This window comes from Felis catus, chromosome B3, assembly GCF_018350175.1.
Source record: "Felis catus isolate Fca126 chromosome B3, F.catus_Fca126_mat1.0, whole genome shotgun sequence".
NCBI classification, from domain to species: domain Eukaryota; kingdom Metazoa; phylum Chordata; class Mammalia; order Carnivora; family Felidae; genus Felis; species Felis catus.
The window spans coordinates 148,010,334-148,034,581 of record NC_058373.1 but is presented as its reverse complement, the minus strand read 5'-3'; the positions used below and the strand labels follow the sequence as shown (position 1 = coordinate 148,034,581).

The following is a 24,248-nucleotide window of genomic DNA, read 5'->3' as shown; positions in this document are numbered from 1 at the left end:
CAGGCTCAGTGGCACACACCTATAGTCCCAGCTACTTGCACTGGAGTTTGCATTTGCTGAGCTGGGGTGGGGAAGGAAAGGTACAAACCTTAGCTCAAAATTCTAGCTGTTCCTTCTGTCAGTATATTTTCTGGAATAAATGTTTCTTCGTGGGCTGTATGCCAACAAGGCCATTTGCAGACACTGTAAATACATCATTAGAGATTTTATTCAAATTCCACTTAGTAAACATGCAATGTAATATTACTTTCAGGTGTAAAATATAGTGATTCAACATTTCCATACAACACCCAGTGTTCATTATTAGTGCGCCCCTGCAACCCCATCACCTACTTCCCTAACCCTCCTCCCACCTTCCCTCTGGTAACCATAAGTTTGTTTTGTATAGGTAACAGTCTGTTTTGTTGTGTTTACATGTTCCATGGGTTAACCCTAAGACTCTTGATTTGGGCTCATGTCTTGATTTCATGGTTCCTGAGATCAAGCCCATCTTTGGTTTCTCCACTCACAGCAAAGACTGCTTGGGATTCTCCTTCCCTCTTCCTCTTCCCCTCCCCCATTCAATCTCAAAATAAATTTGAAAACATTGAAAAAATTTTATATCTTGGTGTGGCCCTTCTCTCTTATTTGTCCCATTTCCCATTTGAAGTTTCTTAAATTCTACATATGAATTAAATCATATATTTTTCTCTGACTTATTTCAGTTAGCATAATACTCTCTAGCTCCATCCATATCATTACAAAGAGCAAATGTCATTCATTTTATGGCTGAGAAACATTCCAGTGTATGAGTATGAGTGTGTGTGTGTGTCTGTGTCTGTGTCTGTGTGTGTGTGTGTGTGTGTGTGTGTGTAGATATACCACATATACTTTATCCATTTATCAGTCAATGCTTACTTGGACTGCTTCCATAGCTTGGCTATTTTTGATAGGGCTGCTATAAAAATAGAGGTACAATCCCCTTTAAATTAGTATTTTTGTATCCTTTGGGTACTTAGTAGTTCAATTCATTAGTCATAAGGTAGTTATATTTTTAGCATTTTGAGTAATGCCCATACTGTTTTCCAGACAAGCTGCACCAGTTTCCATTCCCACAAGCAGTGCAAAAGTGTTCCTCTTTCTCTCTATCCTCACCAACACCTGTTGTTTCTTGTGTAGTTGAGTTTAGTCATTCTGACAGGAGTGAGTTGCTATTTCGTTGTAGTTTTGATTTATATTTCCCAGATGATGAGTGATGTTGAACATTTTTTCATGTGTTTATTGACCATCTGTATGTTGCATGTTGGAAAGTCTATTCATGCCTTCTGCTAATTTTTAATAGGATTATTCAGTTTTGGATTTGAATTTTATACTATATATAGAAATCCTGAAAAACTCCACCAACAAAAACTGGCTAGTCCTGATACAATAAACCATTAAAGCTGCAGCAAAGAAATCAATATACAGAAATGTGTGCATTTCGATACACCAGTAATGAAGCAGGAGAAAGAGAAATCAAGGAATGATCCCATTTACAATTACACCAAAAACCATAAGATACCTAGAAATAACCTTCATTAAAGAGTTAAAAGAGCCTTACTCTGAAACCTGGGACACTTATGGAAGAAATTGAAGAAGACACAAAGAAATGGAAAAATATTCCATGCACATGGATTAAAACAAAAAACATTGTTAAAATGTTGCTACTACCCAAAGCAATCTAGACATTCAATGCAAATATCCCTGTCAAATAATACAAGCATTCTTCACAGAGCTAAAACAAATAATTCTAAAATTATCATGGAGGGGCGCCTGGGTGGCGCAGTCGGTTAAGTGTCCGACTTCAGCCAGGTCACGATCTCGCAGTCCGGGAGTTCGAGCCCCGCATCAGGCTCAGGGCTGATGGCTCGGAGCCTGGAGCCTCCTTCCGATTCTGTGTTTCCCTCTCTCTCTGCCCCTCCCCCATTAATGCTCTGTCTCTCTCTGTCCCAAAAAAGTAAATAAACGTTGAAAAAAAAATAAAATTATCATGGAACCACAAAAGACCCTGAACACCCAAAGCGATCCTGAAAAAGAAAAAAAATGGAGGCATCACAATTCTGGATTTCAAGCTATATTACAATGCTGTAGTCATAAAGGCAGTATGGGCCTGTAACAAAAATAGACACATAAATTAATGGAGCAGAGTAGAAAACCCATAAATGGACACAACAATATGATCAACTAATCTTCGACAAAGCAGGAAACAGTATCAAATGGAAAAATGACAGTCCCTTCAACAAATGGTGTTGGGAAAACTGGACAGCAACATGAAATTCTAATGGAACTGGACCACTTTCTTACAATATACACAAAAACAAATTCAAAATGGATGAAAGACCTAAATGTGAGACAGGAAACCATCAAAATCCTAGAGGAAAACACAGGCACCAACCTTTTTGACCACGGTCGGAGCAACTTCTTACTAGACATCTCTCAGACGCAAGGGAAACAAAAGCAAAAATGAACTATTGGGACCTCATCAAGATAAAAAGCTTCTGCACAACAAAGAAACAATCAACAAAACTAAAAGGGAACTGACAAAACAGGAGAAGATATTTGCAAATGGCATGTAAGATAAAGGCTTAGTATGCTAAATCTATAAAGAACTTATCAAACTTGACACTCAAAAATACAAATAATCTGGTGAAGAAATGGTCAGAAGACATGAATAGACGTTTTTCAAAGAAGACTTCCAGATGGCGAAAAGACACGTGTAATGAGGCTCATTGTCACTTCTCATCAGGGAAACATAAATCAAACGCACAATGAGATAACACCTCACACCTGTCAGGATGGCTAAAATTAACATGGTGGGAATGCAAACTGGTGCAGCCATTCTGGAAAATAGTGTGGAGATTTCTCAAAAATATTAAAAATAGAACTATCCTGTGATCGAGCAATTGTTTTACTAGGAATTTATCCAAAGGATACCAAAATGCTGATTCGAAGGGGCACAGGCACCCCGATATTTATAGCAGCCCTATCAACAATAAGCAAATTGTGGAAGAGCCCAAATATCCATCATGGGATGAACGCATAAAGAAATGTGGTAAATATATACAATGGAATATCACTCAAGCATCAAAAAGAATGAAATCTTGCCATTTACAACAATGTGGGTGGAACAACAAAGTATTAACCTAAGTGAAATAAGTCAGTAAGAAAAAGTCAAATATCATATGATTTCACTCATATATGGAATACAAGAAACACAACATAGGGGAAGGAAAAATAAAATAAGATAAAAACAGAGAGGGAGGAAACCAGAAGATATACTTAAATACAGAGAACAAACCGAGGGGTCGTGGGGAAGGTGGGCTGAAAGGGAGATGGGCATTAAGGAGGGCACTTGTTGAGATGAGAACTGGGTGTTATATGTACGTGATGAATCACTAAATTCTACACCTGAAATCAATACTACACTGTATGTTTAACACACTTGAATTTAAATTAAAATTATTACAAGAAAATCACATACATACATATATGAACAATTGGGAATACCTCAAAATAGCAATCTTCTGCACAGTGAAGGAAACAATAAACAAAACTAAAAGGCAACCTACGGAATGGAAGAAGATATTTGTAAATGGCATATCCTCAGGGTTAGGATCCAAATATGTAAATTTTTAAAAATTATTTTCACTTATCTGTACAGAGTGTGTGTCCATGCATACTTTGAGTGAGGAGCAAAACTCGTGTATTGTGGTAAGATCTCACTGAAACTGAGATCCACCCTCTTCCCTAAATGTTAACCGTAGAGTATTGTTAACTACAGGTGTAATGTTGTGGAGAAAACCTCTAGAACTTGGTCGTCTTGCGTAACAGAAAATCACACCCCTTGATATCTAACCCTCATTGTCCCTTGCTGCCAGCCCCTGGCAAATGCCACTCCACTCTCTGTTTTATTGTTATCAAAAGCCAAATTCAGCTTCCTGTTGCTGGAAAGGCCAACGTTCAAAGTTTTACTTTTGGTGGGAAACTAATTTGAGCTTTGTTCAGAAGGCCAGCCAGTGGTGAGAATGCATACTGCTGTCCAAAAGCCACCTCTGAGGGTTTCTCCCTGACGCAGGGGGCTTTAAAGGAGCAGAGCATACTTAAACAAGGGAGCGCCATGGTTGATAACATCTTTTGATCATGTGCAGACTCCATGGTGCATGGTACCAAAGTTACCTCCACTCCCTGGCATCTCCAGCTGAGGAGGGAACCACACATGCATGGGAGGAGACTGCCAGAGGCCAGGAAAGAACCCCAATAAGGGATTAGAGCGGAAAACCCCTGGGGCTCACACATGGTCAGCAGTACTTTCTGTTCTCCCTAGCTGACATAAAAGAATACTAAAATACAACCTTGTAGTTCACCAATCATGACAGAATACTGGGAAATGTTTCCTCAGTAAACTCAGAAGAAGCTTCAAAGCAAAAACCAAAATAAAGAAATTGCTTAAAAACTAATATCTAACCAGAATGAGACATGAAAAACGACAAAGCTATTTTTTTCATCACCAATAAAGGTAAAATTGACAATGCCCACCTCCACATACCAAGAAAGTAGGAAGCATCAGTCTCCATAATGAGGAAAGATAGTCATCAATAGAAAGTGACCCAGCAGTACCACAGGACATTGAATTGGTAGAGAAACTCAGGGTGTTAAATTTGCATATCCCATATTCACTAGCTTGAGGAAAGATGGAATGTGTTGAATAGAGCCATGTCTCTGAGTCCAAGTCCCCACTATGTCCATGTGAGACACTAGGACATAGGCCCATCTGCCTCTTCCACATCTACCCCAGCTGAACTGTTGTGCAGGGTCACCCAATGCCACACTCTGGGACTGTTCCCTAACCCCACAAGTGGCTTCCAGGTGCAGGGTGCTGGCCACCTGGCTCAGCCCTCTGTTCTGTCAGATGGCCTAGACCTCACTTTGCTGAGGATCCTCTATTTATCCACTCTCACTGGCAGATGTCCCTGAGCTGGGGCATGAGGCTGGCAGAGGGCCAGGTCACCCTGAGGGTGTCCCTCTTGAAGTTTGCACTCTGGGCAGTGCTATCTCCTGTCCAGGGTTCTCAAGGACGTCCCTCATGGCGCTACATCTCCTTGAGGTGTTAATTACCAAGAAGGAGCTGCAAACGGCAAGGGCATTCAAATGCCTGGCTGGCTGTCCTAGAGCCTGTGTTCTGGGGACAAGAGACACGTTATCCACATGCGGTGCAAGAAACCCTTTTGGTCCATACATCTGATGGTCCATACATCACCATTTTGGTTCATAAATACATCATTTTGGTCCATACATCATCTGCTGATGATGACTCAGGATGATCAGGGAGCCATGCAGATGGACTACCCCTCCATGCCTCCAGACTGTTACTACCTCAGCTATCTGGAGGAGATTCCTCTTTCCATGGTTACCATGGACATGTGCTATCAGGGCCTTGAAGGTATCCTGAAGTTGGATGACCTTGCCTATGAAATCAGACACATCAGCGATTCACAACATTTGAACACATTGTTTCTCAGAGAGTGGCAGACACCAATGCAATGGGACCTACTTATAACCTGATATATAAGGAGCATAGAGAACACCCTGTTCCTCAAGCAAATGCCAGTGTAGTGCTCAGGATCTCTACTAAGTTGTAGTCATCCCATCACGGAATTTTGCTCTCAGACCCTAAACAATATACAGTGTGTTCAACCACGTGTCAAAATGTGCCCAATTCCTAATAAGGCTAGTTAGCTTAATTGACTCATTGTTTCATGGCATTCATGTAAGTTACTATATTGGTTTCATGATAATTTATAATGAGAAAGATCCAGCTAACATGGGCAAATATGTGTTGCACCAGAGTCCTTTTTTTCGATTCTATGAGTCCAAGTGTTTTCGAATTCTTAAACCACATTCATCCTTAATTGCGATTTGAGATGGATCCCATGAAGTTTATTTCAGTCCAGTTGTATGCAGTATATGCCATCCACAAAGCCCCATCATGATGGGTTATTTAGGCAGACATTATTTACTCATGTCTGTCATAGCAAAACATCAGATTGCAAAAAAATATTGCCTTCTGGGTTGACACTGATGAATATGCTTGCCAGAAAAGGTCCAACTGCATTAGGACCCAATTCCCTTGTGTACCTGAAGCTTTCAGTAAGTGTTCCTTCATTCATATGCAGCAGAAAATCAGTGACAGATTAGCCAAGTGCCTCTTCAAATCTAAATGGTGCATTGAAATAAAAGCCTGACCCACAATCATTCCGGAAACTACTTAGTTGACCCAGGCAAGCATTGTGACTGCAGATCCTTAGAGCAGTGCTACAGCAATCTGTGCTGTATGAGTGATTGTATTTGAACCCATGGCAGCAAATGGAATACAGGCAGATGCTATACAGACTGCACCAACTCCGCTGATTGGACACTCTGCAGAACAATCGAAGATATACGTGATCTTCCAGAGTACTGCCATAGGGTGTCCTTCTCGGGCCCTGATGACTTCCATATGCAAGATAGAACTGCGTGCACTGAAGAGCGCTGCTGCTATCATGGATACTGCACTGACTGCACTATGCACTGCAAAGAAACTTTGGCAGAAATTCTGAGAAAGGTTAAGATGTCTGCTATACCATAAATCACAAAGGCAGCCAACATGGACACTACAGAAGACTGCAGGGAATTCAACGCTGAACCCTGTTCCCACACAGATGTGCCTTGTGGAAGGCTGCAGTGTAGGAATGTCACACATCTCCCTCAGCTGCAAGAGCATGTTGGATTCCATCTGTCTGAGACCCAGGGTTCTGATGTTTGGGACTGGATTCACATCTTAGCATAGGAACAACCGAGATTGGTTGAGAACTGGTATTTCCTGTGCTCCAGGAAAGTTCTGTCAGGATACCTACTCCAATGGCTTTGGGGCTCAGCTGAATTATGACTGTATCCCAGAGAAATGCAGTTACAGAGGGATGTGCAACCATAACAAGAACTCCCACTGCAACATAGGCTGGGATCCTCCATGGTGCATGAACAAGGCACTGGTGGGAGCACACACAGTGGACCCCTCCAAGAATTCAGTCAGTCAGGCAAAGTCATGAATCCATGGTATATCTCAGAGTGGTTTTTGGTCACATTTATGCCATAATAGCTGCATTCAACTTTGTCGTTTCTGGAAATGTAATAACTATAAACACAGAGAAAGTTAAGGAAGAGATTTTTGGAGAAGACAATCCATAATTTAGCCTCCATGCCCTGAACAGCTATAGACAATGCATCTGGTGCATCTGTAAAAATACAGTATTTAGGTGGCACTGCTGACACCCACGTTTCCAAGGGTCTGCGGGACACACAGGGGTCCTCAGGCACATCACGGCTCTAACACCAGGTCTCTCACGGCTCACCGACCAGCACTCTGAAATAAAACTTGAAAACTGCATGCTTGTGGCCTTTATGTAGTTTTTAAGCCTGTAAGAGCCCAAACTGAGCCTTAGTTTCTGGGAGAGGACCTGAGTTAGAGCTGTGCCTTGAGTGGAAGTGTCTGGTTCCAGAATTAAAAGAAGTTGACACAAGCTCCTTTATTGGCAACTTCATGAGTTTTCTCCAAAACTATGCTGTTGTGGACTGAAAAGTTTCTCATTCTAAAGGTAATCTGTCTTCTTCCAGTCCCATGTGGGTTCAGGATAATGGAGGGCTACACCCACCCATACTGCCTGTCCCACACGGGGGTGTCTGTGGGCTGTGAGGGAAGGGGACTGGCATTAGGTTCCACCTAGTGCAAGCTGTGCCTCTCTGGAGAGCAAATTTCCAAATGTGGGAGACTGGGACCATGAGGCTGAAAGGAGCACCCAATGAAATCAATCAGAAAAGTAGGCACAAGTGCCTATGGATGACTCTGGCATCCAGAGGGAGACTGGTAAATGTGAATCCCTGCTCTCTTTATCTTGCCTACTTTTCAGTGAGTTTACCTTAGATAAGAATCTGCCTAGGGTTCCCACTTTGGTTTTCCAAGCACCTTCTAGAATAACACAGAGGTGAGCCTGTGAAAGTTAGCGAATTCACCCCCATCCGCTCCCAAGAAATCCTGTATTTGCTACCCTGTTTTCTATGTCCTGATCATTGCGAATGTGGGATGGAGGCCTGCCCTTCCCTGGGTCCTTGTGCCCTCTTGTTCTGGGCTCTGTAAGTCATAAATCCTGTGCTTCCATTTCCTTTGTTGGGGGTGTACTGAAACCCCACCTTCAGTCACAAGGAGCCCACACATCTCATGTACCCCAAGCGAGAGCTCAGATGCCTACGGAGCTGCCTGTCACCCACTGTGACTTGCTGTTGCCACTTCCTTCAGCAGGTCACAGTCTACATGTTCTTAATTCAGTCCAGAAGCTGAGATCCCACAATACATTTATCCCCAAGGATGGGATCGGAGCCTAGCTGATGCCCCCCTGCAATGCCTTAGACCTAAGAATGGCTCACTCATTCCTCACGCTCACGTCTCAGCTGCTGTGGGAAGGAGCTGGTGCTTGCTGGTGGTCTGTAGCTTTGATTTGGGCTTATGCCAGGTGTTGCCAGAAACCCTCACCCTAAATTATCAGTGCCATAAAAGGTCAGACTCCCTGCAGAGACCAACAAGCAGGCATCAGTCTGGGGGTACAGGGGTGTGTATTTGCTATTCACCTCGAAAGGAGGTGGACACTGAGGACAGTGTTCCTAGATTAGTGTCGAAGAAGATGCCAGCTGCTTGGTCCACTATGTTGCGGCCAGCACTGTGGTGTTGTGCTTGATTAGCCAGCCCTAGCTAGTGATGGAGGCAAATCTAGTAGAAGCATCATGGCACCCAGGGTGGAGGACTTGGCCAAGGCAAGCTCCCCCTAGTGGCTGCAATCCTCGCTGCTGCCGCCAATGGCTCCCTACCTGTCAGGTGTTGAGTGGGACACCTCAGTGTGGGAGGCCACAGAACACGACTCTGGGAAGAAATAACTTCTATCCCAGATTTTCCCTGTCACGATCCACTACACCTACATGTCCAAGGACCAGCATGAGAGACAGAAATGGTGACAGGCACTATACCATCATGGAAATTCAAGGCTTCCTAGAATCATTTGTCCAAAGGGAGGGAGACGAGGACATTGATTGGCTTTTGTGGTCTTCGTCATTGGCTCCGAGCTGTTGCTTACAGCACTTGACATGCTGCAGCTGACTGAATTGGTCCAAGACCGCCAAAGTCATCATTCACTGAAAAATTCAAAGTATCCACAGCCTGTTTACAAAGACACCCTAGAGGAGCCTCCAGACTTTTCACTCTATCAAAAGACCATGACAAGCACACCAAGGCACAGGCAGGAGACACAGACAAAAAAAAGGGGGAAGGCTCTCAGGAAAATGCTCCCCAAGCCCCCAGAGCCCACAGAGGTAGGGAGAAAGAAGCTCTGATTCCTGAGACTTGGATTTTTATGGCATGGCAGCACAGGCCCACTGGGAGAGGTCAAGCTCAGGTGACGCCATCCAACACTAAGATAGAATGGGGACAATTCAGAGACTGTGGGGTTTTTGTTTTTTGTTTTTGCCTTGTGTCATGCGCCCAGATCCTTGACCATTTCCAACCTGGAGGACAGGCCCTTGACAACACAATCTAAGGACTTCTTCATGAAGGACCACTCTGACCTTAAGGCTGTGCCATTACATTCACAGTGAGGGAACAGGACGACATAGGTTCCTGTCCACGTGGCAAGAACCTGATCTCAGGACCCACTGTGGAGACTTCCGGTGGAGGAGGGCCCTCGTCCACGCTGACCAGAACTGGTTTTGTCAGGACCCGCTGTGGATGATTCAAGAGGAGTAGGGCCCACGTCCAAACCCAGAAGAACATGGTCTCCACAGGACCTCCTGCGCAGGATTCGGGAGGACTAGGGCCTGTGTCCATGCTGACAAGAACCGGCTTCTTCTGGACCCGCTGTGGGGGATTCGGAGGACAAAGTCCCAGGTCCAAACCAACAAGAACCCATTCTCTACAGGACCCGCTGTGGAGTCTTGGGGTGGACTAGGGCCCACGTCCGAACCGACAAGAACCCGGTCTCCTCAGGATCCGTTGTGGAGACTTCGGGTGGACAAGGTCCCGTGTCCACACCAACAAGAATCCGGCTTTTACAGACCCGCTGTGGAGGATTCGGGAGGACCTAGACCAGCGTCCACACGGACAAGAACCCGGTCTCCTCAGGACCCGCTGAGGAGGATTCGGGAAGACGAGGGCCCGCGTCCAAACCGACAAGAACCCGGTCCCCTCAGGACCTGCTGTGGAGACTTCGGGGAGACGAGGGCCCGTGTCCACACGGACAAGAACCAGTTTTGTCAGGACACCCTGTGGAGGACTCGAGAGGAAGAGAGCCCATGTCCACACAGACAAGGACCCGGTCTCCTCAGGACCCACTGTAGAGGATTCAGAGGCACGTAGCCCCGCGTCCACACAGACAAGAACCCGGTTTTGTCAGGACCTTCTGTGGAGACTTCGGGGGGATGAGGGCCCTTGTCCACACTGACAAGAACCCGGTTTCGTCAGGACCGGCTGTGGAGGATTCGGGAGGACCTGGGCTTGCGTCCACACTGACAAGAACCCGGTCCCCTCAGGATCCGCTGTGGAGGATTCAGAGGGACGTGGTCCCGCGTCCACACGGAAAAGAACCCAGTCTCCACAGGACCCACTGTGGAGGATTCAGAGGCACGTGGCCCCGCGTCCACACTGACAAGAACCCGGTTTCGTCAGGACCCGCTGTGGAGGATTCAGGGGGACGTGGCCCCGCGTCCACACTGACAAGAACCCGGTCTCCTCAGGACCCGCTGTGGAGGATTCAGGGGCACGTGGCCCCGCATCCACACGGACAAGAACCCGGTCTCCTCAGGTCCCGCCAAGGGAGGAACAGGTGAGGAGAAAGCCAGGCCCCGGGAAGAGGAGCTTCTGGAACCTGGAGGCTGAGGGGGGCGGTGTTCCCCAGACCCTGGGGGGAAAGGACCCTGCGCGGCGTCGTGCGCGGTGACACTGTGTCCCCCGCGGGGCTTACCTCACCGGCGCCGGGCGGTGGGGCAGCGTGGCCGTGTTCCTGCTCCGCGCCCACTCGGTTCCCGCCGCTTCCTCATGCGGTTCGCGGTCCAGGAGCAGGGTCCCCTGGCGGAGCTTGCACTCCCGCCGCTCTGGCCTCGCGGGTCCCTTCAGCCTCCGCGCGCGGCGGGGTGTCCCTCCGGGGTCTGCGACGGCGCAGTGGGGAGTTCAGTGCGACACCCCGGAGCTGCAGGTCGCTCCGGGCAGGACAGACGTGCTCACGGGGTCGGTTCCTCCGCGGCCAGGAGCACAGAGCCGCTCTCCACCCCCGTGCGTCTTCCTCCGTTTCTGTCCCCAGTGCCCTGTCCTGGGACAGCAGGCCTGCCACCTCCTTGCTTAGACTTCCTCTGGGGCACGTCGTTCCTTCTGCGGCGGTTGTAAATGGCACCGTCTCTTCCTTTCTCTTTCCGACGGGTTGTCAGGAGAGTGCAGACATGCACGTGGTGTGTGCGTGCTGATCTCCTCTCCTGCGAGTGTCCTCGTTTATCCTTCCGTTGCCCTTGGAAACAACGCCGCCAGTTATGCTACCAGCAAAAGTGGGTTTATTCAGGAGTAGCGGAGAATTGCCATCCGGGCCCAGCAAGCCGCGGCAAAACCGCGGCCGGGTGGGGAGCACACGGAGAGGAACGCTGTTTCCGGAGAAGAGGAAGTTGGGAGGCTGGTTTTGAAGCGAGGTCCGCAGGAGGAAAGCAGGGCTGCAGGGCGAGCAGGCGCCTCCCGGGCCCGGCTGCAGGCGCGGTGGGTTTCCTGTAGGGGCCGCAGGGCTCAGCTTCCCCTGGCGGGGCCTGAGCCTGGGGCTTCTCTCCGCGGAGGATTCTAATCTTGGGTCTCTAGCGGTGGGTTGTTTGGCTCCTGACCCTGGGTGCTGGGCTCCGCCTTCCAGCCTCTCCTCCCCGCCTCCCGGGTCCACTTCGGTGAGATGTCCCTTCATTGGTTTTGGCAGTTCTAACAGCTTATTAGTGGCGTCTTGTGGACAACCGGAATTCCAAATCCCACTGCTTCCGCTACACCCAATCACGTGGCCACCAATTGAACCCTCCCACGTGCCTCTGGCTCAGGTGCTGCCTCCTGCAGGGCCCGTGGCTTCTCCGCCTGGGTGAGCTGGGTCTGGGAGTGGGCCTACGTCACAGCGTTTGACCCCTCTCTTGCTTCTGTCATGTGGGGCTGACACTGTTGTTTCGAGGAGTACCTTACTCTGTGACTTCAAACGTGCAGTGAACGTGTCACAGCAGCGCAAATACACTTTACCTGGACGATCGTTTCTTTGCCGCGTTTGCCACTTCACATGAGATACTTTGGTGCGTTTTAACCCAAACGGGGACGCCCTCCCGAGAAACCACCACAGAACCCCAAATGAGGAAATCCCTGCGTTTCCACATTAGAACCCAGACCACAGGCCCACTTCAAGTGTCCCCACCTGCCCCACTGTGAAATGTCTTTTCCCATTCTGATCTGGTTTCTTTTGGGGAAGTGCTCCGGAGACTTTCCCCTATCTGTGTAACCTGTGGGGATTTAAAGAGCAAGGTGGTTCCTGGGGCGCCTGGGGTCTCAGTCTGCTAAAGGCCAAGTTCACATCAGGTCCTGATCTCGAAGTTGATGGGTTCGAGCACCTGCTTCTGGCTGTGTGCTAACAGCTCAGAGCCTGCAGATTGCTTCAGATTCTGTGTCTCCCTCTTGCTCTGCCCCTCCCGCTATCATGACCTGTCTCTGTCTCTCTTTTTCAACAATAAATAATAAACATAAAAAAAAAAAGAGCAAGATGGTTCCTGAGTGGCCTTTTCTGGATGGCTTCTGCCACTGAGGATGTTTTCTGCATTCACCCATGTTGTGACGTGTATCAGTCCTTCCTTTTTAAATTCTGATTAAATGTACATAACATAACATTTACCACGTAAGTCACTTTAGGCATACAGTTGTCTGGCATTAACTGCATTCACACTGTTGTACATCCATCTCCAGAACATTGTCATGTTCCCTGAGGGAAACTCTGTATCTGTAAAACCCTAAATCCCAATTCCCCTTTCCCCTCGGCCCCTACAGCCACATTCTACTTGGTGTCTCTGAGTATGACTTTTCTGGACACCTCACTTAAGTGGAACCATAGTGTATTTTCCTTCTGTCACTGGCTCATTTCACTCAGCATAATGACTGCCAAGTTCAGTCGGTGTGCTAGTGTGTGTCAGAACTCGCTTCCTTTTTAAGGCTGAATCATATTCCATTATGTATATATTACATTTTGTTTATTTACTCACCTGTGAATAGTTACTTGGGTTGCTTCCATCTTTTGGCTGTTGTGAAGAAGCAGCTATGAATACGGGAACATGAATACCTGCTCAAGTCTTTGCTTTAAATTTCCAGATGTAAGTGCAGATGTGGAGTTCTGTGATAGCTTTCTGAGAAACCAGTATTCTCTACAGCCACAACATTTTACTTTATTTCTTTGTATGACAGAATAATATTCCTGTTTAAGGGTCTGCCCCAGGTTGTTTATCCATTCACACTGATAGGTATTTGCATAGTTTCTACAATTTGGCTATTGTGAACAGTGCTGCTACGTATGTGCACATGCACTTTGTTTAAACAACTGTTTTCAATTCTTCAAGATATATATCTGGGAGTAGTATTGTTGGGCCATATGGTAATTCTATGTTTTTATCTTTTTTTGGGGGGGTGGGGGAATTGCCAAACTATTTTACACATAGTCTCCACCATTTTACATTTCCACAAGCAAGGTTGAAGGGTTCCAATTTCTCAACATCTTTACCAACATTTGTTATTTTGTAGTTGTATTGATTAGAGCATTTTGAGTGCGTGTAAAAGGGTATCTCACTGTGGTTTAAATCTTCATTTCCATAAGGACTATTGATGTTTAATATCTTTTCAAGTGGTATTCACCATTTGTATGATTGCACTGGGGAAAGATATAGCCAAATCCTTTGTCCATATTAAAAATTGGGTTGTCTTTTTCTTGATGAGTTGTAAAAACTCTTTATACATTCTGCATAACAGGCTCTTACCAGACAAATACTGTGCAAATATTGTCTTCCATTAGGCTTTGTCTTTTCACTTTGGGGATAGCATCTTCTGGTGTACAAAGGTTTCTAATGTTAAGAAAACTAAATTTATCTACTTTTTCTTTCCTTGCTTGTGCTTTGGTGTCATCTCTAACATTGCTAAACCCAATGGTCATGAAGATTTATCGCAATATATTGCTTCCAGAGGTCATAATTTTACATTTAAACTGTTGATCCTGGGGCGCCTGGGTGGCTCAGTCAGTTAAGCGTCCAACATCAGCTCAGGTCACGATCTTGCAGTCCGGGTGTTCGAGCCCCGCGTCGGGCTCTGGGCTGATGGCTCAGAGCCTGGAGCCTACTTCCAATTCTGTGTCTCCCTCTCTCTCTGCCCCTCCCCCATTCATGCTGTGTCTCTCTCTGTCTCAAAAATAAATAAACGTTAAAAAATTTTTTAAATAAAAAAATAAAAAATAAACTGTTGATCCATTTGGATTTGAGTTTGTATATGGTGTGAGGTATGGACGCAATTTCATTCCTCTGCACATGGATAGCCAGCTGTCTAGCACCCTTTATTAAAAAGACCATTGTTTTATTAAAAAGACCAAGGTTTTCCTTGGATGCCCATGAAGAGAGACCATGAGGAAAGACCCTTGTGGTTGTCGAAACCCCACAGCATCTTCATCAACTCCGTGACTTTCTCTCAAGGATTCTCAGTGTATACACGTTCCTGTGAGAGAAAAGAGTAGTTTCTACCCTTCACTCCCTTTGTTCTCCATCCAGTTCAGGAAGCCAAAGACAACCAGTGGGGAGGCACACTGAGTCAAGTCTTACAAAATGGTCAGCCAGGGGTCCACTCTACTGAAGGAGTTAAGGAATCATCCACTGGATCCACCTGTCTCTGCACCTGCCTCTCCACAGAACATGAGGCCCAGACCTTCCTCACACTCAGCTGGACATGAAGTCAACTGTATGGGAGCAGATTAGGAACTCAGTTTAGTGGGTTATTTCACCGCAGTTTTCCATAGTAGCTACACGATGTTGCATTCCCATCAAGTGAATTCTACGATTGCCTGTTCTCCACATCCTCAGCAACACTTGAGATGTTCTCTTTGTGTTTGCCTTATAATAGCCTTGCTATCAGTTGTGAGGTGATATCTCAGTGGATCGGGGGTGGAATACTCTGATGATTAGTGATGATGAACACCATTCATATGCTGGATGGACATTTTTTCAACCTTAATAGTGAAATGGATATTTACATGTTTGACCCAAATTTTAATCAGGTGATGTGCTTACTGTTATGATTATAATTGTGATTTTTGCTATTGATGTTAAGGAGTCCCTCCTGTATTTTGGATATTAACTCCTTTTCAATATTTTTAATGTAATGTCTCCCATTTCATAGACTGCCTTCTCACCCTGCTACTGTTTGATTTTCCGCCTTTCTGGTTTGATGCAGTCCTCCTTGTCTGCCATGGTTCTCTGTGATTTTGCTTTTGTATCAAATAAATCATTGTCAAGAGAATGTCATGATGTTTATCCTGTGTGTTCTCTTTGAAGGCATTTTGAGTCAGCTGTTCTGCTTAATTTTAATCCATTTTGATATTTGTTTGTGTTGACGTATATGTATGATGCAAGATTACAGCCAAATGTCATTATTTTGCATGTGTATATCAACACCATTTTTTAATGTTTCTTTTATTTTTGAGGGAGAGAGACAGATCATGATCAGGGGAGGCACAGGGATAGAGGCAGACACAGAATCCAGGCTCTGAGCTGTCAGCACAGAGCCTGATGTGGGGCTCAAACCCATAAATCATGACAACAATACGTGACTGGAAGTTGGATGCTTAGCTGACTGAGCCACCCAGGCGCCCCTAGTCAACACCATGTTTAAGAGACACAATCCTTTCCCCACTGTGCATTGTTGGAAATCTCATGGAGGATTTGCTGACTGCATCTGCACAATTCTACTTCTGTGCTCCGTAATGAGCTCCACTGGTCTATATGACTCATTTCATGCCAGCAGTACACTGTTGGAGTTAATGTACTTCTGCAATATATTTAGAAGGAAAAAGTGTTCTCCTTCTTCCAGGTTCTCTCGTCTTCATGATTTTGTTTTTTACTTCCATGTGTTTTGTGGTTACATATGAATTAGTATATTTTTCAGATTCCTTTAAAAAAAAGGCATTGGTATTTTCATTGAGATAAAAAGATAAATATAAAATTAACATAAAAAGATACAGCAGATAAAAAAGACCATCACAAATAAGAAAACAAATAAACTTCATTAAAATTTGAATTTGGAAATATAAGTGAAATTTCAAAACCTTAGGTAGCCTAGGGAAATAGGTAAGATTCACAAACAAATGAGATCGGAACTGAAAAAGGAGACATAACTGAACTAAACACATGAAAAGGATCACAAAGGAAAAACTTAGATATTTATAGGTCAACAATTAGATCACCAAGAACAAATTACACATTTTCTAGCATTATATAATTCACCAATACTCTTTCATGCAAAATACAAGAGGAACAAAACAAAAATTAGTAAGAAGATATCCTTAATGTAAAACCTTCACCCTCCAAAAAAAAAACAAAAAAAAAACCAAGGCTTTATTAAAATTCTACAATATTTAAAGAATAATTAATGCCAATATTTTTCAAACTATTACAAATTGCTGATTAAAAAGACCACTCCCAGATGCACTTTATGAGGACACCTTTACTCTCACAACAAAGCCAGAGAAACACACCACAAGAAGGGAAACTACAGGCCAGTGTCTCAGATACACATACATGCAAAATTCCTTGGTTAAGTCCGAGCCTACTGAATTCAAAAGCACACTGAAAGGATCATACATAATAATCCAAGGTGATGCATCCCTGAGATGAAATTTTGCCTCAACATACACAAATGCAAAAATGTGATGTCCTCCATTAACAGAGGGAATGACTGAATCAAAGCCATCCTTAATTTATTCATAAATTAAGTTTTTTCATGAACAAAAAATACGTCTTCATCATTTTAAAATAACTCAATTAAAAAGGAGAAGGAAATTACCTCCACATGATCATGGCCACTATGAAAGCCCACACCTGACAGCATATTGAACATAAAACACTAAAACCATTCCTGCCACATCAGGAGCCAGGCAATGATGGTCATCCCCAATAGAAGTATTCCTCATGATAACGTGAAGAATAACTATGCTGCCTCAAACCATATCATCGTGTCACAGTCCTTATTTGGATGAAAGTCACGGGAGAAACGGCCAGTCCAAGGACACTCAGACCCTCCTGTGTCCCTTGACAGCAGGATATAAATCTCCCTTGGGAAACTCCCTTCCCTGTACCAGGAGGGGAGAACCATCCTTAGCACCAGAATAAGTAACTCAGGGAGAAGAAGGTTGTGCAAACAAACCTAGTTACTTGACTAATTAAATATCCGAAAACCACACCTTTGCCTTGACTCTTGCCAAATCCAATGTTTTGTTGTCTGAAAGTCACAAGTGCCACTTGCTTTGTTCATTCTCTGGGTGCCATATTATTAGGAAGCCCAGGCACTTGCAAAATGAAATTTATTCTCCCCTTTAGATCAGTCTTATGTCAACTGAATCCTTAGACAGGATGAAAGCCCAGAAGAAAAGAAGGAAAAAGCATTCTTCTCCTACAACTGGAAGAAGTACCCACAAACTTTGGCAATAGAAAGAAACAAAAGACATTTAAATCAGTAAGGAGGAAGGACAATTACTTGTTTGCAGATGACATGATCTTAAACATAACAAAACCCTAGAGATACCACAAAAAATATTAGAACCAGTTTTTTAAAATGAGGAAAAATGCAGGATGCACAATGAGCACAATGAACAAAGAAAATAAAAAAAAATAAACCACCTATGATTCTACACACCAGCATGGAAATATATGCAAAACAAATAACAAAATTATACAACTGAAAATGGCACGGAATAAAGTACTTGGGATTAAATCTCATAAAGTATGTAAAATAATTGTAGAGCGAAAATGACCTTTGTTGATGAAAGACATGTAAAAATGCACAAGTTACGCAAATATACCTGTGCTCACTGATAAGAATTATTCATATTGTCACAGCACCATCCACACAAACTAATGTAGAAATGCATCCCAAACTGCCATTCACTTTTAAAGAATCAAATCTAAGTCTGCAGTGTGATATATATGCAAGAGGACATGCAAACAGGGCCCTCTCTGTGCTGATAAAACCAGCCCATCCCGACCCTGCAGCTGGGAGAGGAGCCCGGCTCCAGGGGTCCCAGGTGTTCCCATTCTGTGATCAGGACAGAACACAGACACCTCATCATGGAGTATGCGCTTGGCTTGGTTTACCTTGTTGCATTTTTAAAAGGTAATTCATGGTGAACGAGAGACACTGAGTATGTGAGTGCATATGAGTGAGAACCAGTGGATGTGTGACAGTTACCTGACCAAGATGTCTTGCGTCTGCAGGTGTCCAGTGTGATGTGCAGCTGGTGGAGTCTGGGGGAGACCTGGTGAAGCCTGGGGGGTCCCTGAGACTCACCAGTGTGGCCTCTGGATTCACCTTCAGTAGTTCCAGCATGCACTGGGTCCGCCAGGCTCCAGGGAAGGGGCTGCAGTGGGTCGCATATATTAGTGGTAGTGGAGGTAGCACAAGATACGCAGACTCTGTGAAGGGCCAATTCACCATCTCCAGAGATAACGCCAAGAACACGCTGTATCTGCAGATGAACAACCTGAAGTCTGAGGACACGGCCACATATTACTGTGCAAGAAACAGGGTGAGGGGACCTCACTGGGAGCTCACAAGCAAACCTCCCTGCAGAAGGGGATCAGCACCACCAGGGGGTGCACACTATGCACAATTCTGCTTTGGGTTGTCAGGAGCAGGTGAAGATGGAGGTTACAGGCAGGTTTCCTGTCAGGGTTTGGGGCTTCCTGTCCACACAGCAGTTTCCTCAGGGAGCCTCTCTGGACACAGGATTCTGTGCTTACCTATTAACTCTCTGAATTAGATACCTGTTGTCATAGGAAAACGGCACTAACATGCACAAAAGACACAGTTGTTTGCATTGCTTACTCCTGTCCCTCAACATGAGTGAATTACAGATTTTCTGAGGCACAACATCTGAGCCAGTAGAGGAGTCCCAGATGCACTCCCTGTGCAGACAGGACCACAGGATCCCACAGCTCCCCATTAACTTCACCCAGCCCTTGTCACCATCAAACAACGTGACACTCCCTCCTGGCACTTGCTACTCAGGACGTTAAATGAGCTACAGCTTTATTCAATTCCTCTAAACAAGAGATAAATCATCTCCATGTATTAGTCTGGATTCTCCTGAGGAACAGAACCCAAAGCACATTGGTTTCCATAACTAAAGAGGTTGGGAAGTCCCATGATCTACTGTCACAAGCTGGAGACCCAGGAAAACCAGTGGTGTAATATGTCTGATTCTGAACTAGGGTCTAGTCTCAGAACGTAGAGATCTGATGTTATAACTCTCATAACAAGGGCCAGAGGGGACCACTGTTCCAGTTCAAACAAGCACATGGGAAGTAAAAATGAGGGAATTCTTCCTCCCTCTGCATCAGATTCTATTCAGAACCTTAATGGAATGGGTGATGCCCAGACAGGAACCATGGAAGGAAATGCCAGTCTCTTCTGGAAACACATCACAGACATCCACAGAAACAGTGGCGAATCTGAGCACCAATGACTCAGTCAAGATAACCCATAAAGTTAATCATGACAAGTCAACTTCCTGTAAACGTGGAGCTCAAAGACTGAAGACTTGAATTTAAATTAAAAATAAAAGAAGAAAATTAAATACATACATATATGAACTATTGGGACTACCTCAAAATAGCACGCTTCTGCAGAGTGAGGGAAACAACAAAACTAAAAGGCAACCTATGGAATGGAAGAAGATATTGTAAATGACATATCCTCAGGGTTAGTATTCAAACTATGTAAATGTTTTTAAATTATTTTCACGTTATCAGTAGAGTGTGTCCATGCAGTTCAGCATACTGTCATGTGAGAAGCAAAATTCGTGTCTTCCACTTTTGTTTTGTGTTAGGATCTCACTGAACATGAGACCAACACTCTTCACAAAACTTGAATCATACAGTGCAGTATTGTTAATTACAGGGGTAATGTTGTGGAGACCCCTCTAGAACTTAATCATTTTGCATAACAGAAAATCATAGCCCTTGAGATCTACTCTTCATTGCCCCTCCCTGCCAGCCCCTTACAACTGCCATTCCACTCTCCATTTTATTGTTATCAAATCCCAAATTCAGCTGAGTATTTCTGGAAAGGTCAATGTTCAAAGTTTTAGTTTTGGTGGGAAAAGAAGTTGAGCTTTATTTAGGAGGCCAGCCACCCGGAGAAAAGGCAGACTCTTCTCCAAAATCCAACTCTGAGGACTTCTGCCCAACCCAGGGCATTTTAAAGGACTAGACGGTACTTAAACAAGGGGGTTCCATGGTGGATACCATTTTCGATCATGTGCAGCCTCCATGGTGCAAGCTGCTAACGTAACCTCAAGTCCCCTGCATCTATCTCCACCTGAGGAGAGAAACTCACAGGCATGGGAGAAGACTGCCAGAGGCCAGGAAAGAACCACAATAAGGGATTAGAGGGGAAATCCCCTGGGGCTCACACATGTTCAGCAGTACCTTCTGTTCTCACCAGATGGCATAAGAAAAAACTAAAATACAACCTTGTACTTCACCAATCATGACACAGAATACTGGGAAATGTTTCCTCAGTAAACTCAGAGGAAGCTTCAAAGCAACAACCAAAAGGATCAAATGGCTTGCAAACTAATAGCCAACCAGAAGAAGACATGTAAAATTACAAAGCGATGTTTTTCAATACGTACAAAGGTAAAATTGACAGTCTACCTCCATATCCCATGGAAGTAGGAAGCATTGGTCTCCATAATGAGGAAAAGCAGTCATCCAGAGAAAATGACCCAGCAGTACCACAGGACGTGGAATTGGTAGAGAACTTCAGTGTGTTATAATTGCATATCCCGTATCCAAGTAGAAGGAGAAAAGATGGAATGTGTTGAATAGAGCCGTGTTTCTTGGTCCAATTCCCTACCCATGTCCATGTGAGCACTGTTGACCATGGCCCACCTGACTCTCCACATCCACCCCAGGTGAACTGATGAGCAGGGTCACCCAATGCCACACCCTGTGACTGTTACCTAACCGCACAGGTGGCCCCGAGGTGTAGGGTGCTGGCCACCCGGTCCAGCCCTCTGTTCTGTCTGATGGTCTAGATCTGGCTTTGCTGAGGATCCTCCATTTATCCATTATCACTGGCAGATGTCCCTGAGCAGGGGCATGAGGCTGGCAGAGGGCCAGGTCACCCTGAGGGCACCCCTCTTGCTGTGTGTGCTCTGGGCATTGCTGGCTCCTGTCCAAGGTTCTCAAGGTCGTCCCTCATGGCGCTACATCTCTTCTGAGGTGGCAATTCCCAAGAAGGAGTTGCACCACGGCAAGGGCGTTCAGATGCCTGGATGGCTGTCCTACAGTCTGCATTTTGGGGGCAAGAGCCATGTTATCCACATGAGGCACAAGAAACTCTTTTGGTCCAGACATTTGCTGATGATGACTCAGGATGATCAGGGAGCCTTGCAGATGGACTACCTCTTCATCCCTCCAGACTGTTACTACCTCGGCTACCTGAAGGAGATTCCTTTTTCCATGGTCACCATGGACACGTGCTATCAGGGCCTTGAAGGTATCATGAAGTTGGATGACCTTGCCTATGAAATCAGACCCCTCAGCGATTCCCAACGATTTGAACACGTTGTTTCTCAGATAGTGGCAGACACCAATGCAACGGGACCTACTTATAACCTGGGATATAAGGGGGATAGGAACCCCCTGTTCTCTCAAGCAAATATCAGTGCAGCTCCCAGGATCTCTAGTAAGTTGTATTCATCCCATCATGGAATTTTGAAAGGACTTGTTCTCGGTTCCAAAACAATGTATAGTGTGTTCAACAACGTGTCAAAATGTGCCTGATTCCTCATGAGGCTTGTTAGTTTGACTGACTCAATGCTTCAAGGTATTGATGTAAGGCACTATATTTCCTCCATGGTCATTTATAATCTGGAAGATCCAGTTGTCTTGAACAATTTTCAGATGCCAGGGAGTCCGATTCATATCTACTTTGAAAGACACTTGTTTGTTGCTTTTAAACCACATACAGCTTTACTTATGAACAAAGATGCACCACATGAACTTCAGTTTCAGCCAGCCACATATGCGGTATGCGGATCAAAATCCATCATCTCGCTTGCTTCTCTAGGCAGACATTTTTTATTGTTGTCTGTGTTAGTAGCCCAAAAAATTGCAAAATCTATTGGTATTTTTTATGACAATCAGTTTTGTGCATGCCAGAGGAGGTCTACCTGCATTATGAATCAATACCCTATTATGACAGGTTCTTTCAGTAACTGTTCCTTCATTCATATGCAGCATGTAGTGGTGAATAATTTTTGTGAGTGCATATTTGACTCAGGACTTTCCTATTTCAATAAAAGCCTGACTCACGATCGTTGTGGAAACTATGTAGTGGAGCCAGGTGAGCAGTGTACTGTGGCTCCTTCAAGCAGTGCTACAACAATCCCTGTTGTACGAGTGATTGTATTCTAACCCCTGGCAGCAAATGAAATACGGGCAGATGCTGTACAAACTGCACCTATTCCGATGCTGGGACACTCTGCAGGCCAATCCAAAATATATGTGATCTTCCAGAATACTGCCGTGGGGTGTCTGTGGAGTGCCCTGATGACTTCTATATGCAAGATGGAACCCCGTGCACTGAAGAGGGCTACTGCTATCATGGAAACTGCACTGACCGCACTATGCACTGCCAAGAAATCTTTGGCAGAAATGCTGTGAAGGGTGAAAATGTCTGCTATACCATAAATCAAAAAGGCAGCCGATATGGACACTGCAGAAGAGACCCAGGGGTATTCAAATCTAAACCCTGTTCCCCCACAGACATGCAGTGTGGAAGGCTGCAGTGTAGTAACGTCACCCATCTCCCTCAGCTGCAAGAGCATGTTGGATTTCATCAGTCTGAGATCTCAGGGTTCTGGTGTTTTGGGCTGGATTCGCATCGTAGCACAGGAACAACCGATATTGGTCATGTGAGAACCAGTACCCCCTGTGCTCCTGGAAAGTTCTGTCAGGATACCTACTGCAATGGCAGTGTGGCTCGGCTGAACTATGAATGTATCCCGGAGAAATGCAGTCACAGAGGGATATGCAACAATAACAGGAACTGCCATTGCCACGTAGGCTGGGATCCTCCACGGTGCACTGAAAGAGGCACTGGTGGGAGCACAGACAGTGGACGCCCTCCGAGAAGAATGCGGTCAGTCAGCCAAAGTCGTGAATCCGTGGTATATCTCAGAGTGATCTTTGCTAGAATCTATGCCTTAATTGCTGCATTCCTCTTTGGTGTTGCCGGAAATGTCAGAACTATCAACAGACAGAAAGTTACGGAAGAGACTGTTGATCAAGACAATGCATAATTCAGCCTCCAGACCCCTAAACAACTATAGACAAGCCACGTGGCTCATCTGTGAAAATACAGTAATCAGGCGGCACAGCTAACATCCACGCTTCCAGGGGTCTGCGGGAGACACAGGGGTCCACAGGCACATCATGGACCTGACACCAGGTCTCTGATGCGTCACTGAGCAGAACTCTGAAATAAAACTTGAAAACTGCATGGTTGTGGCCTCTATGTATTTTGGTAAGCCTGTAAGAACCCAAACGGTGCCTAAGACTCTGTGCAGGAGACCTGAGTCAGCAGCTGTGTCTTGGGCTGAGGTTTCTGGTTCCAGAAATAAGAGAAGTTGCCACAAGCTCCTTTAGGGACAAATTCATGAATTTTCCCCAAAACTGTGCTCTTGCACACTGAGCTTTGTCTCATTCTTCAGGTGACCTCTCATTTCCTGGTCCCAATATGGGTTCGGGGTGATGGAGGGCTACCACCCACCCATACTGCCTGTCCCACACTGGGGTGTCTGTGGGCTGTCAGGGAAAGGGACATGGATTCGATCCCAGCCAGTGCAAGCTGT

General features: G+C 45.2%; 1 protein-coding gene, 1 pseudogene and 1 gene segment (V, D, J or C); all 3 read left to right on the top strand.

Moving 5' to 3' along the window:
* Positions 1-5,000: 5,000 nt before the first annotated feature.
* LOC123386271 lies at positions 5,001-5,657 on the top strand (annotated as a pseudogene).
* Positions 5,658-18,453: 12,796 nt separating this feature from the next.
* Positions 18,454-19,248, top strand: LOC123386270. The segment is given in 3 exon segments: positions 18,454-18,499; positions 18,601-18,911; positions 19,162-19,248. Coding segments are annotated over 3 exon segments (444 nt in total).
* A 2,226-nt stretch (positions 19,249-21,474) lies between these two features.
* LOC123386296 (disintegrin and metalloproteinase domain-containing protein 21-like) lies at positions 21,475-23,889 on the top strand. Its single transcript, XM_045060718.1, is given in 2 exon segments — positions 21,475-22,747; positions 22,750-23,889. Coding segments are annotated over 2 exon segments (2,205 nt in total). The 5' UTR covers positions 21,475-21,489; the 3' UTR covers positions 23,697-23,889.
* Positions 23,890-24,248: the final 359 nt, after the last annotated feature.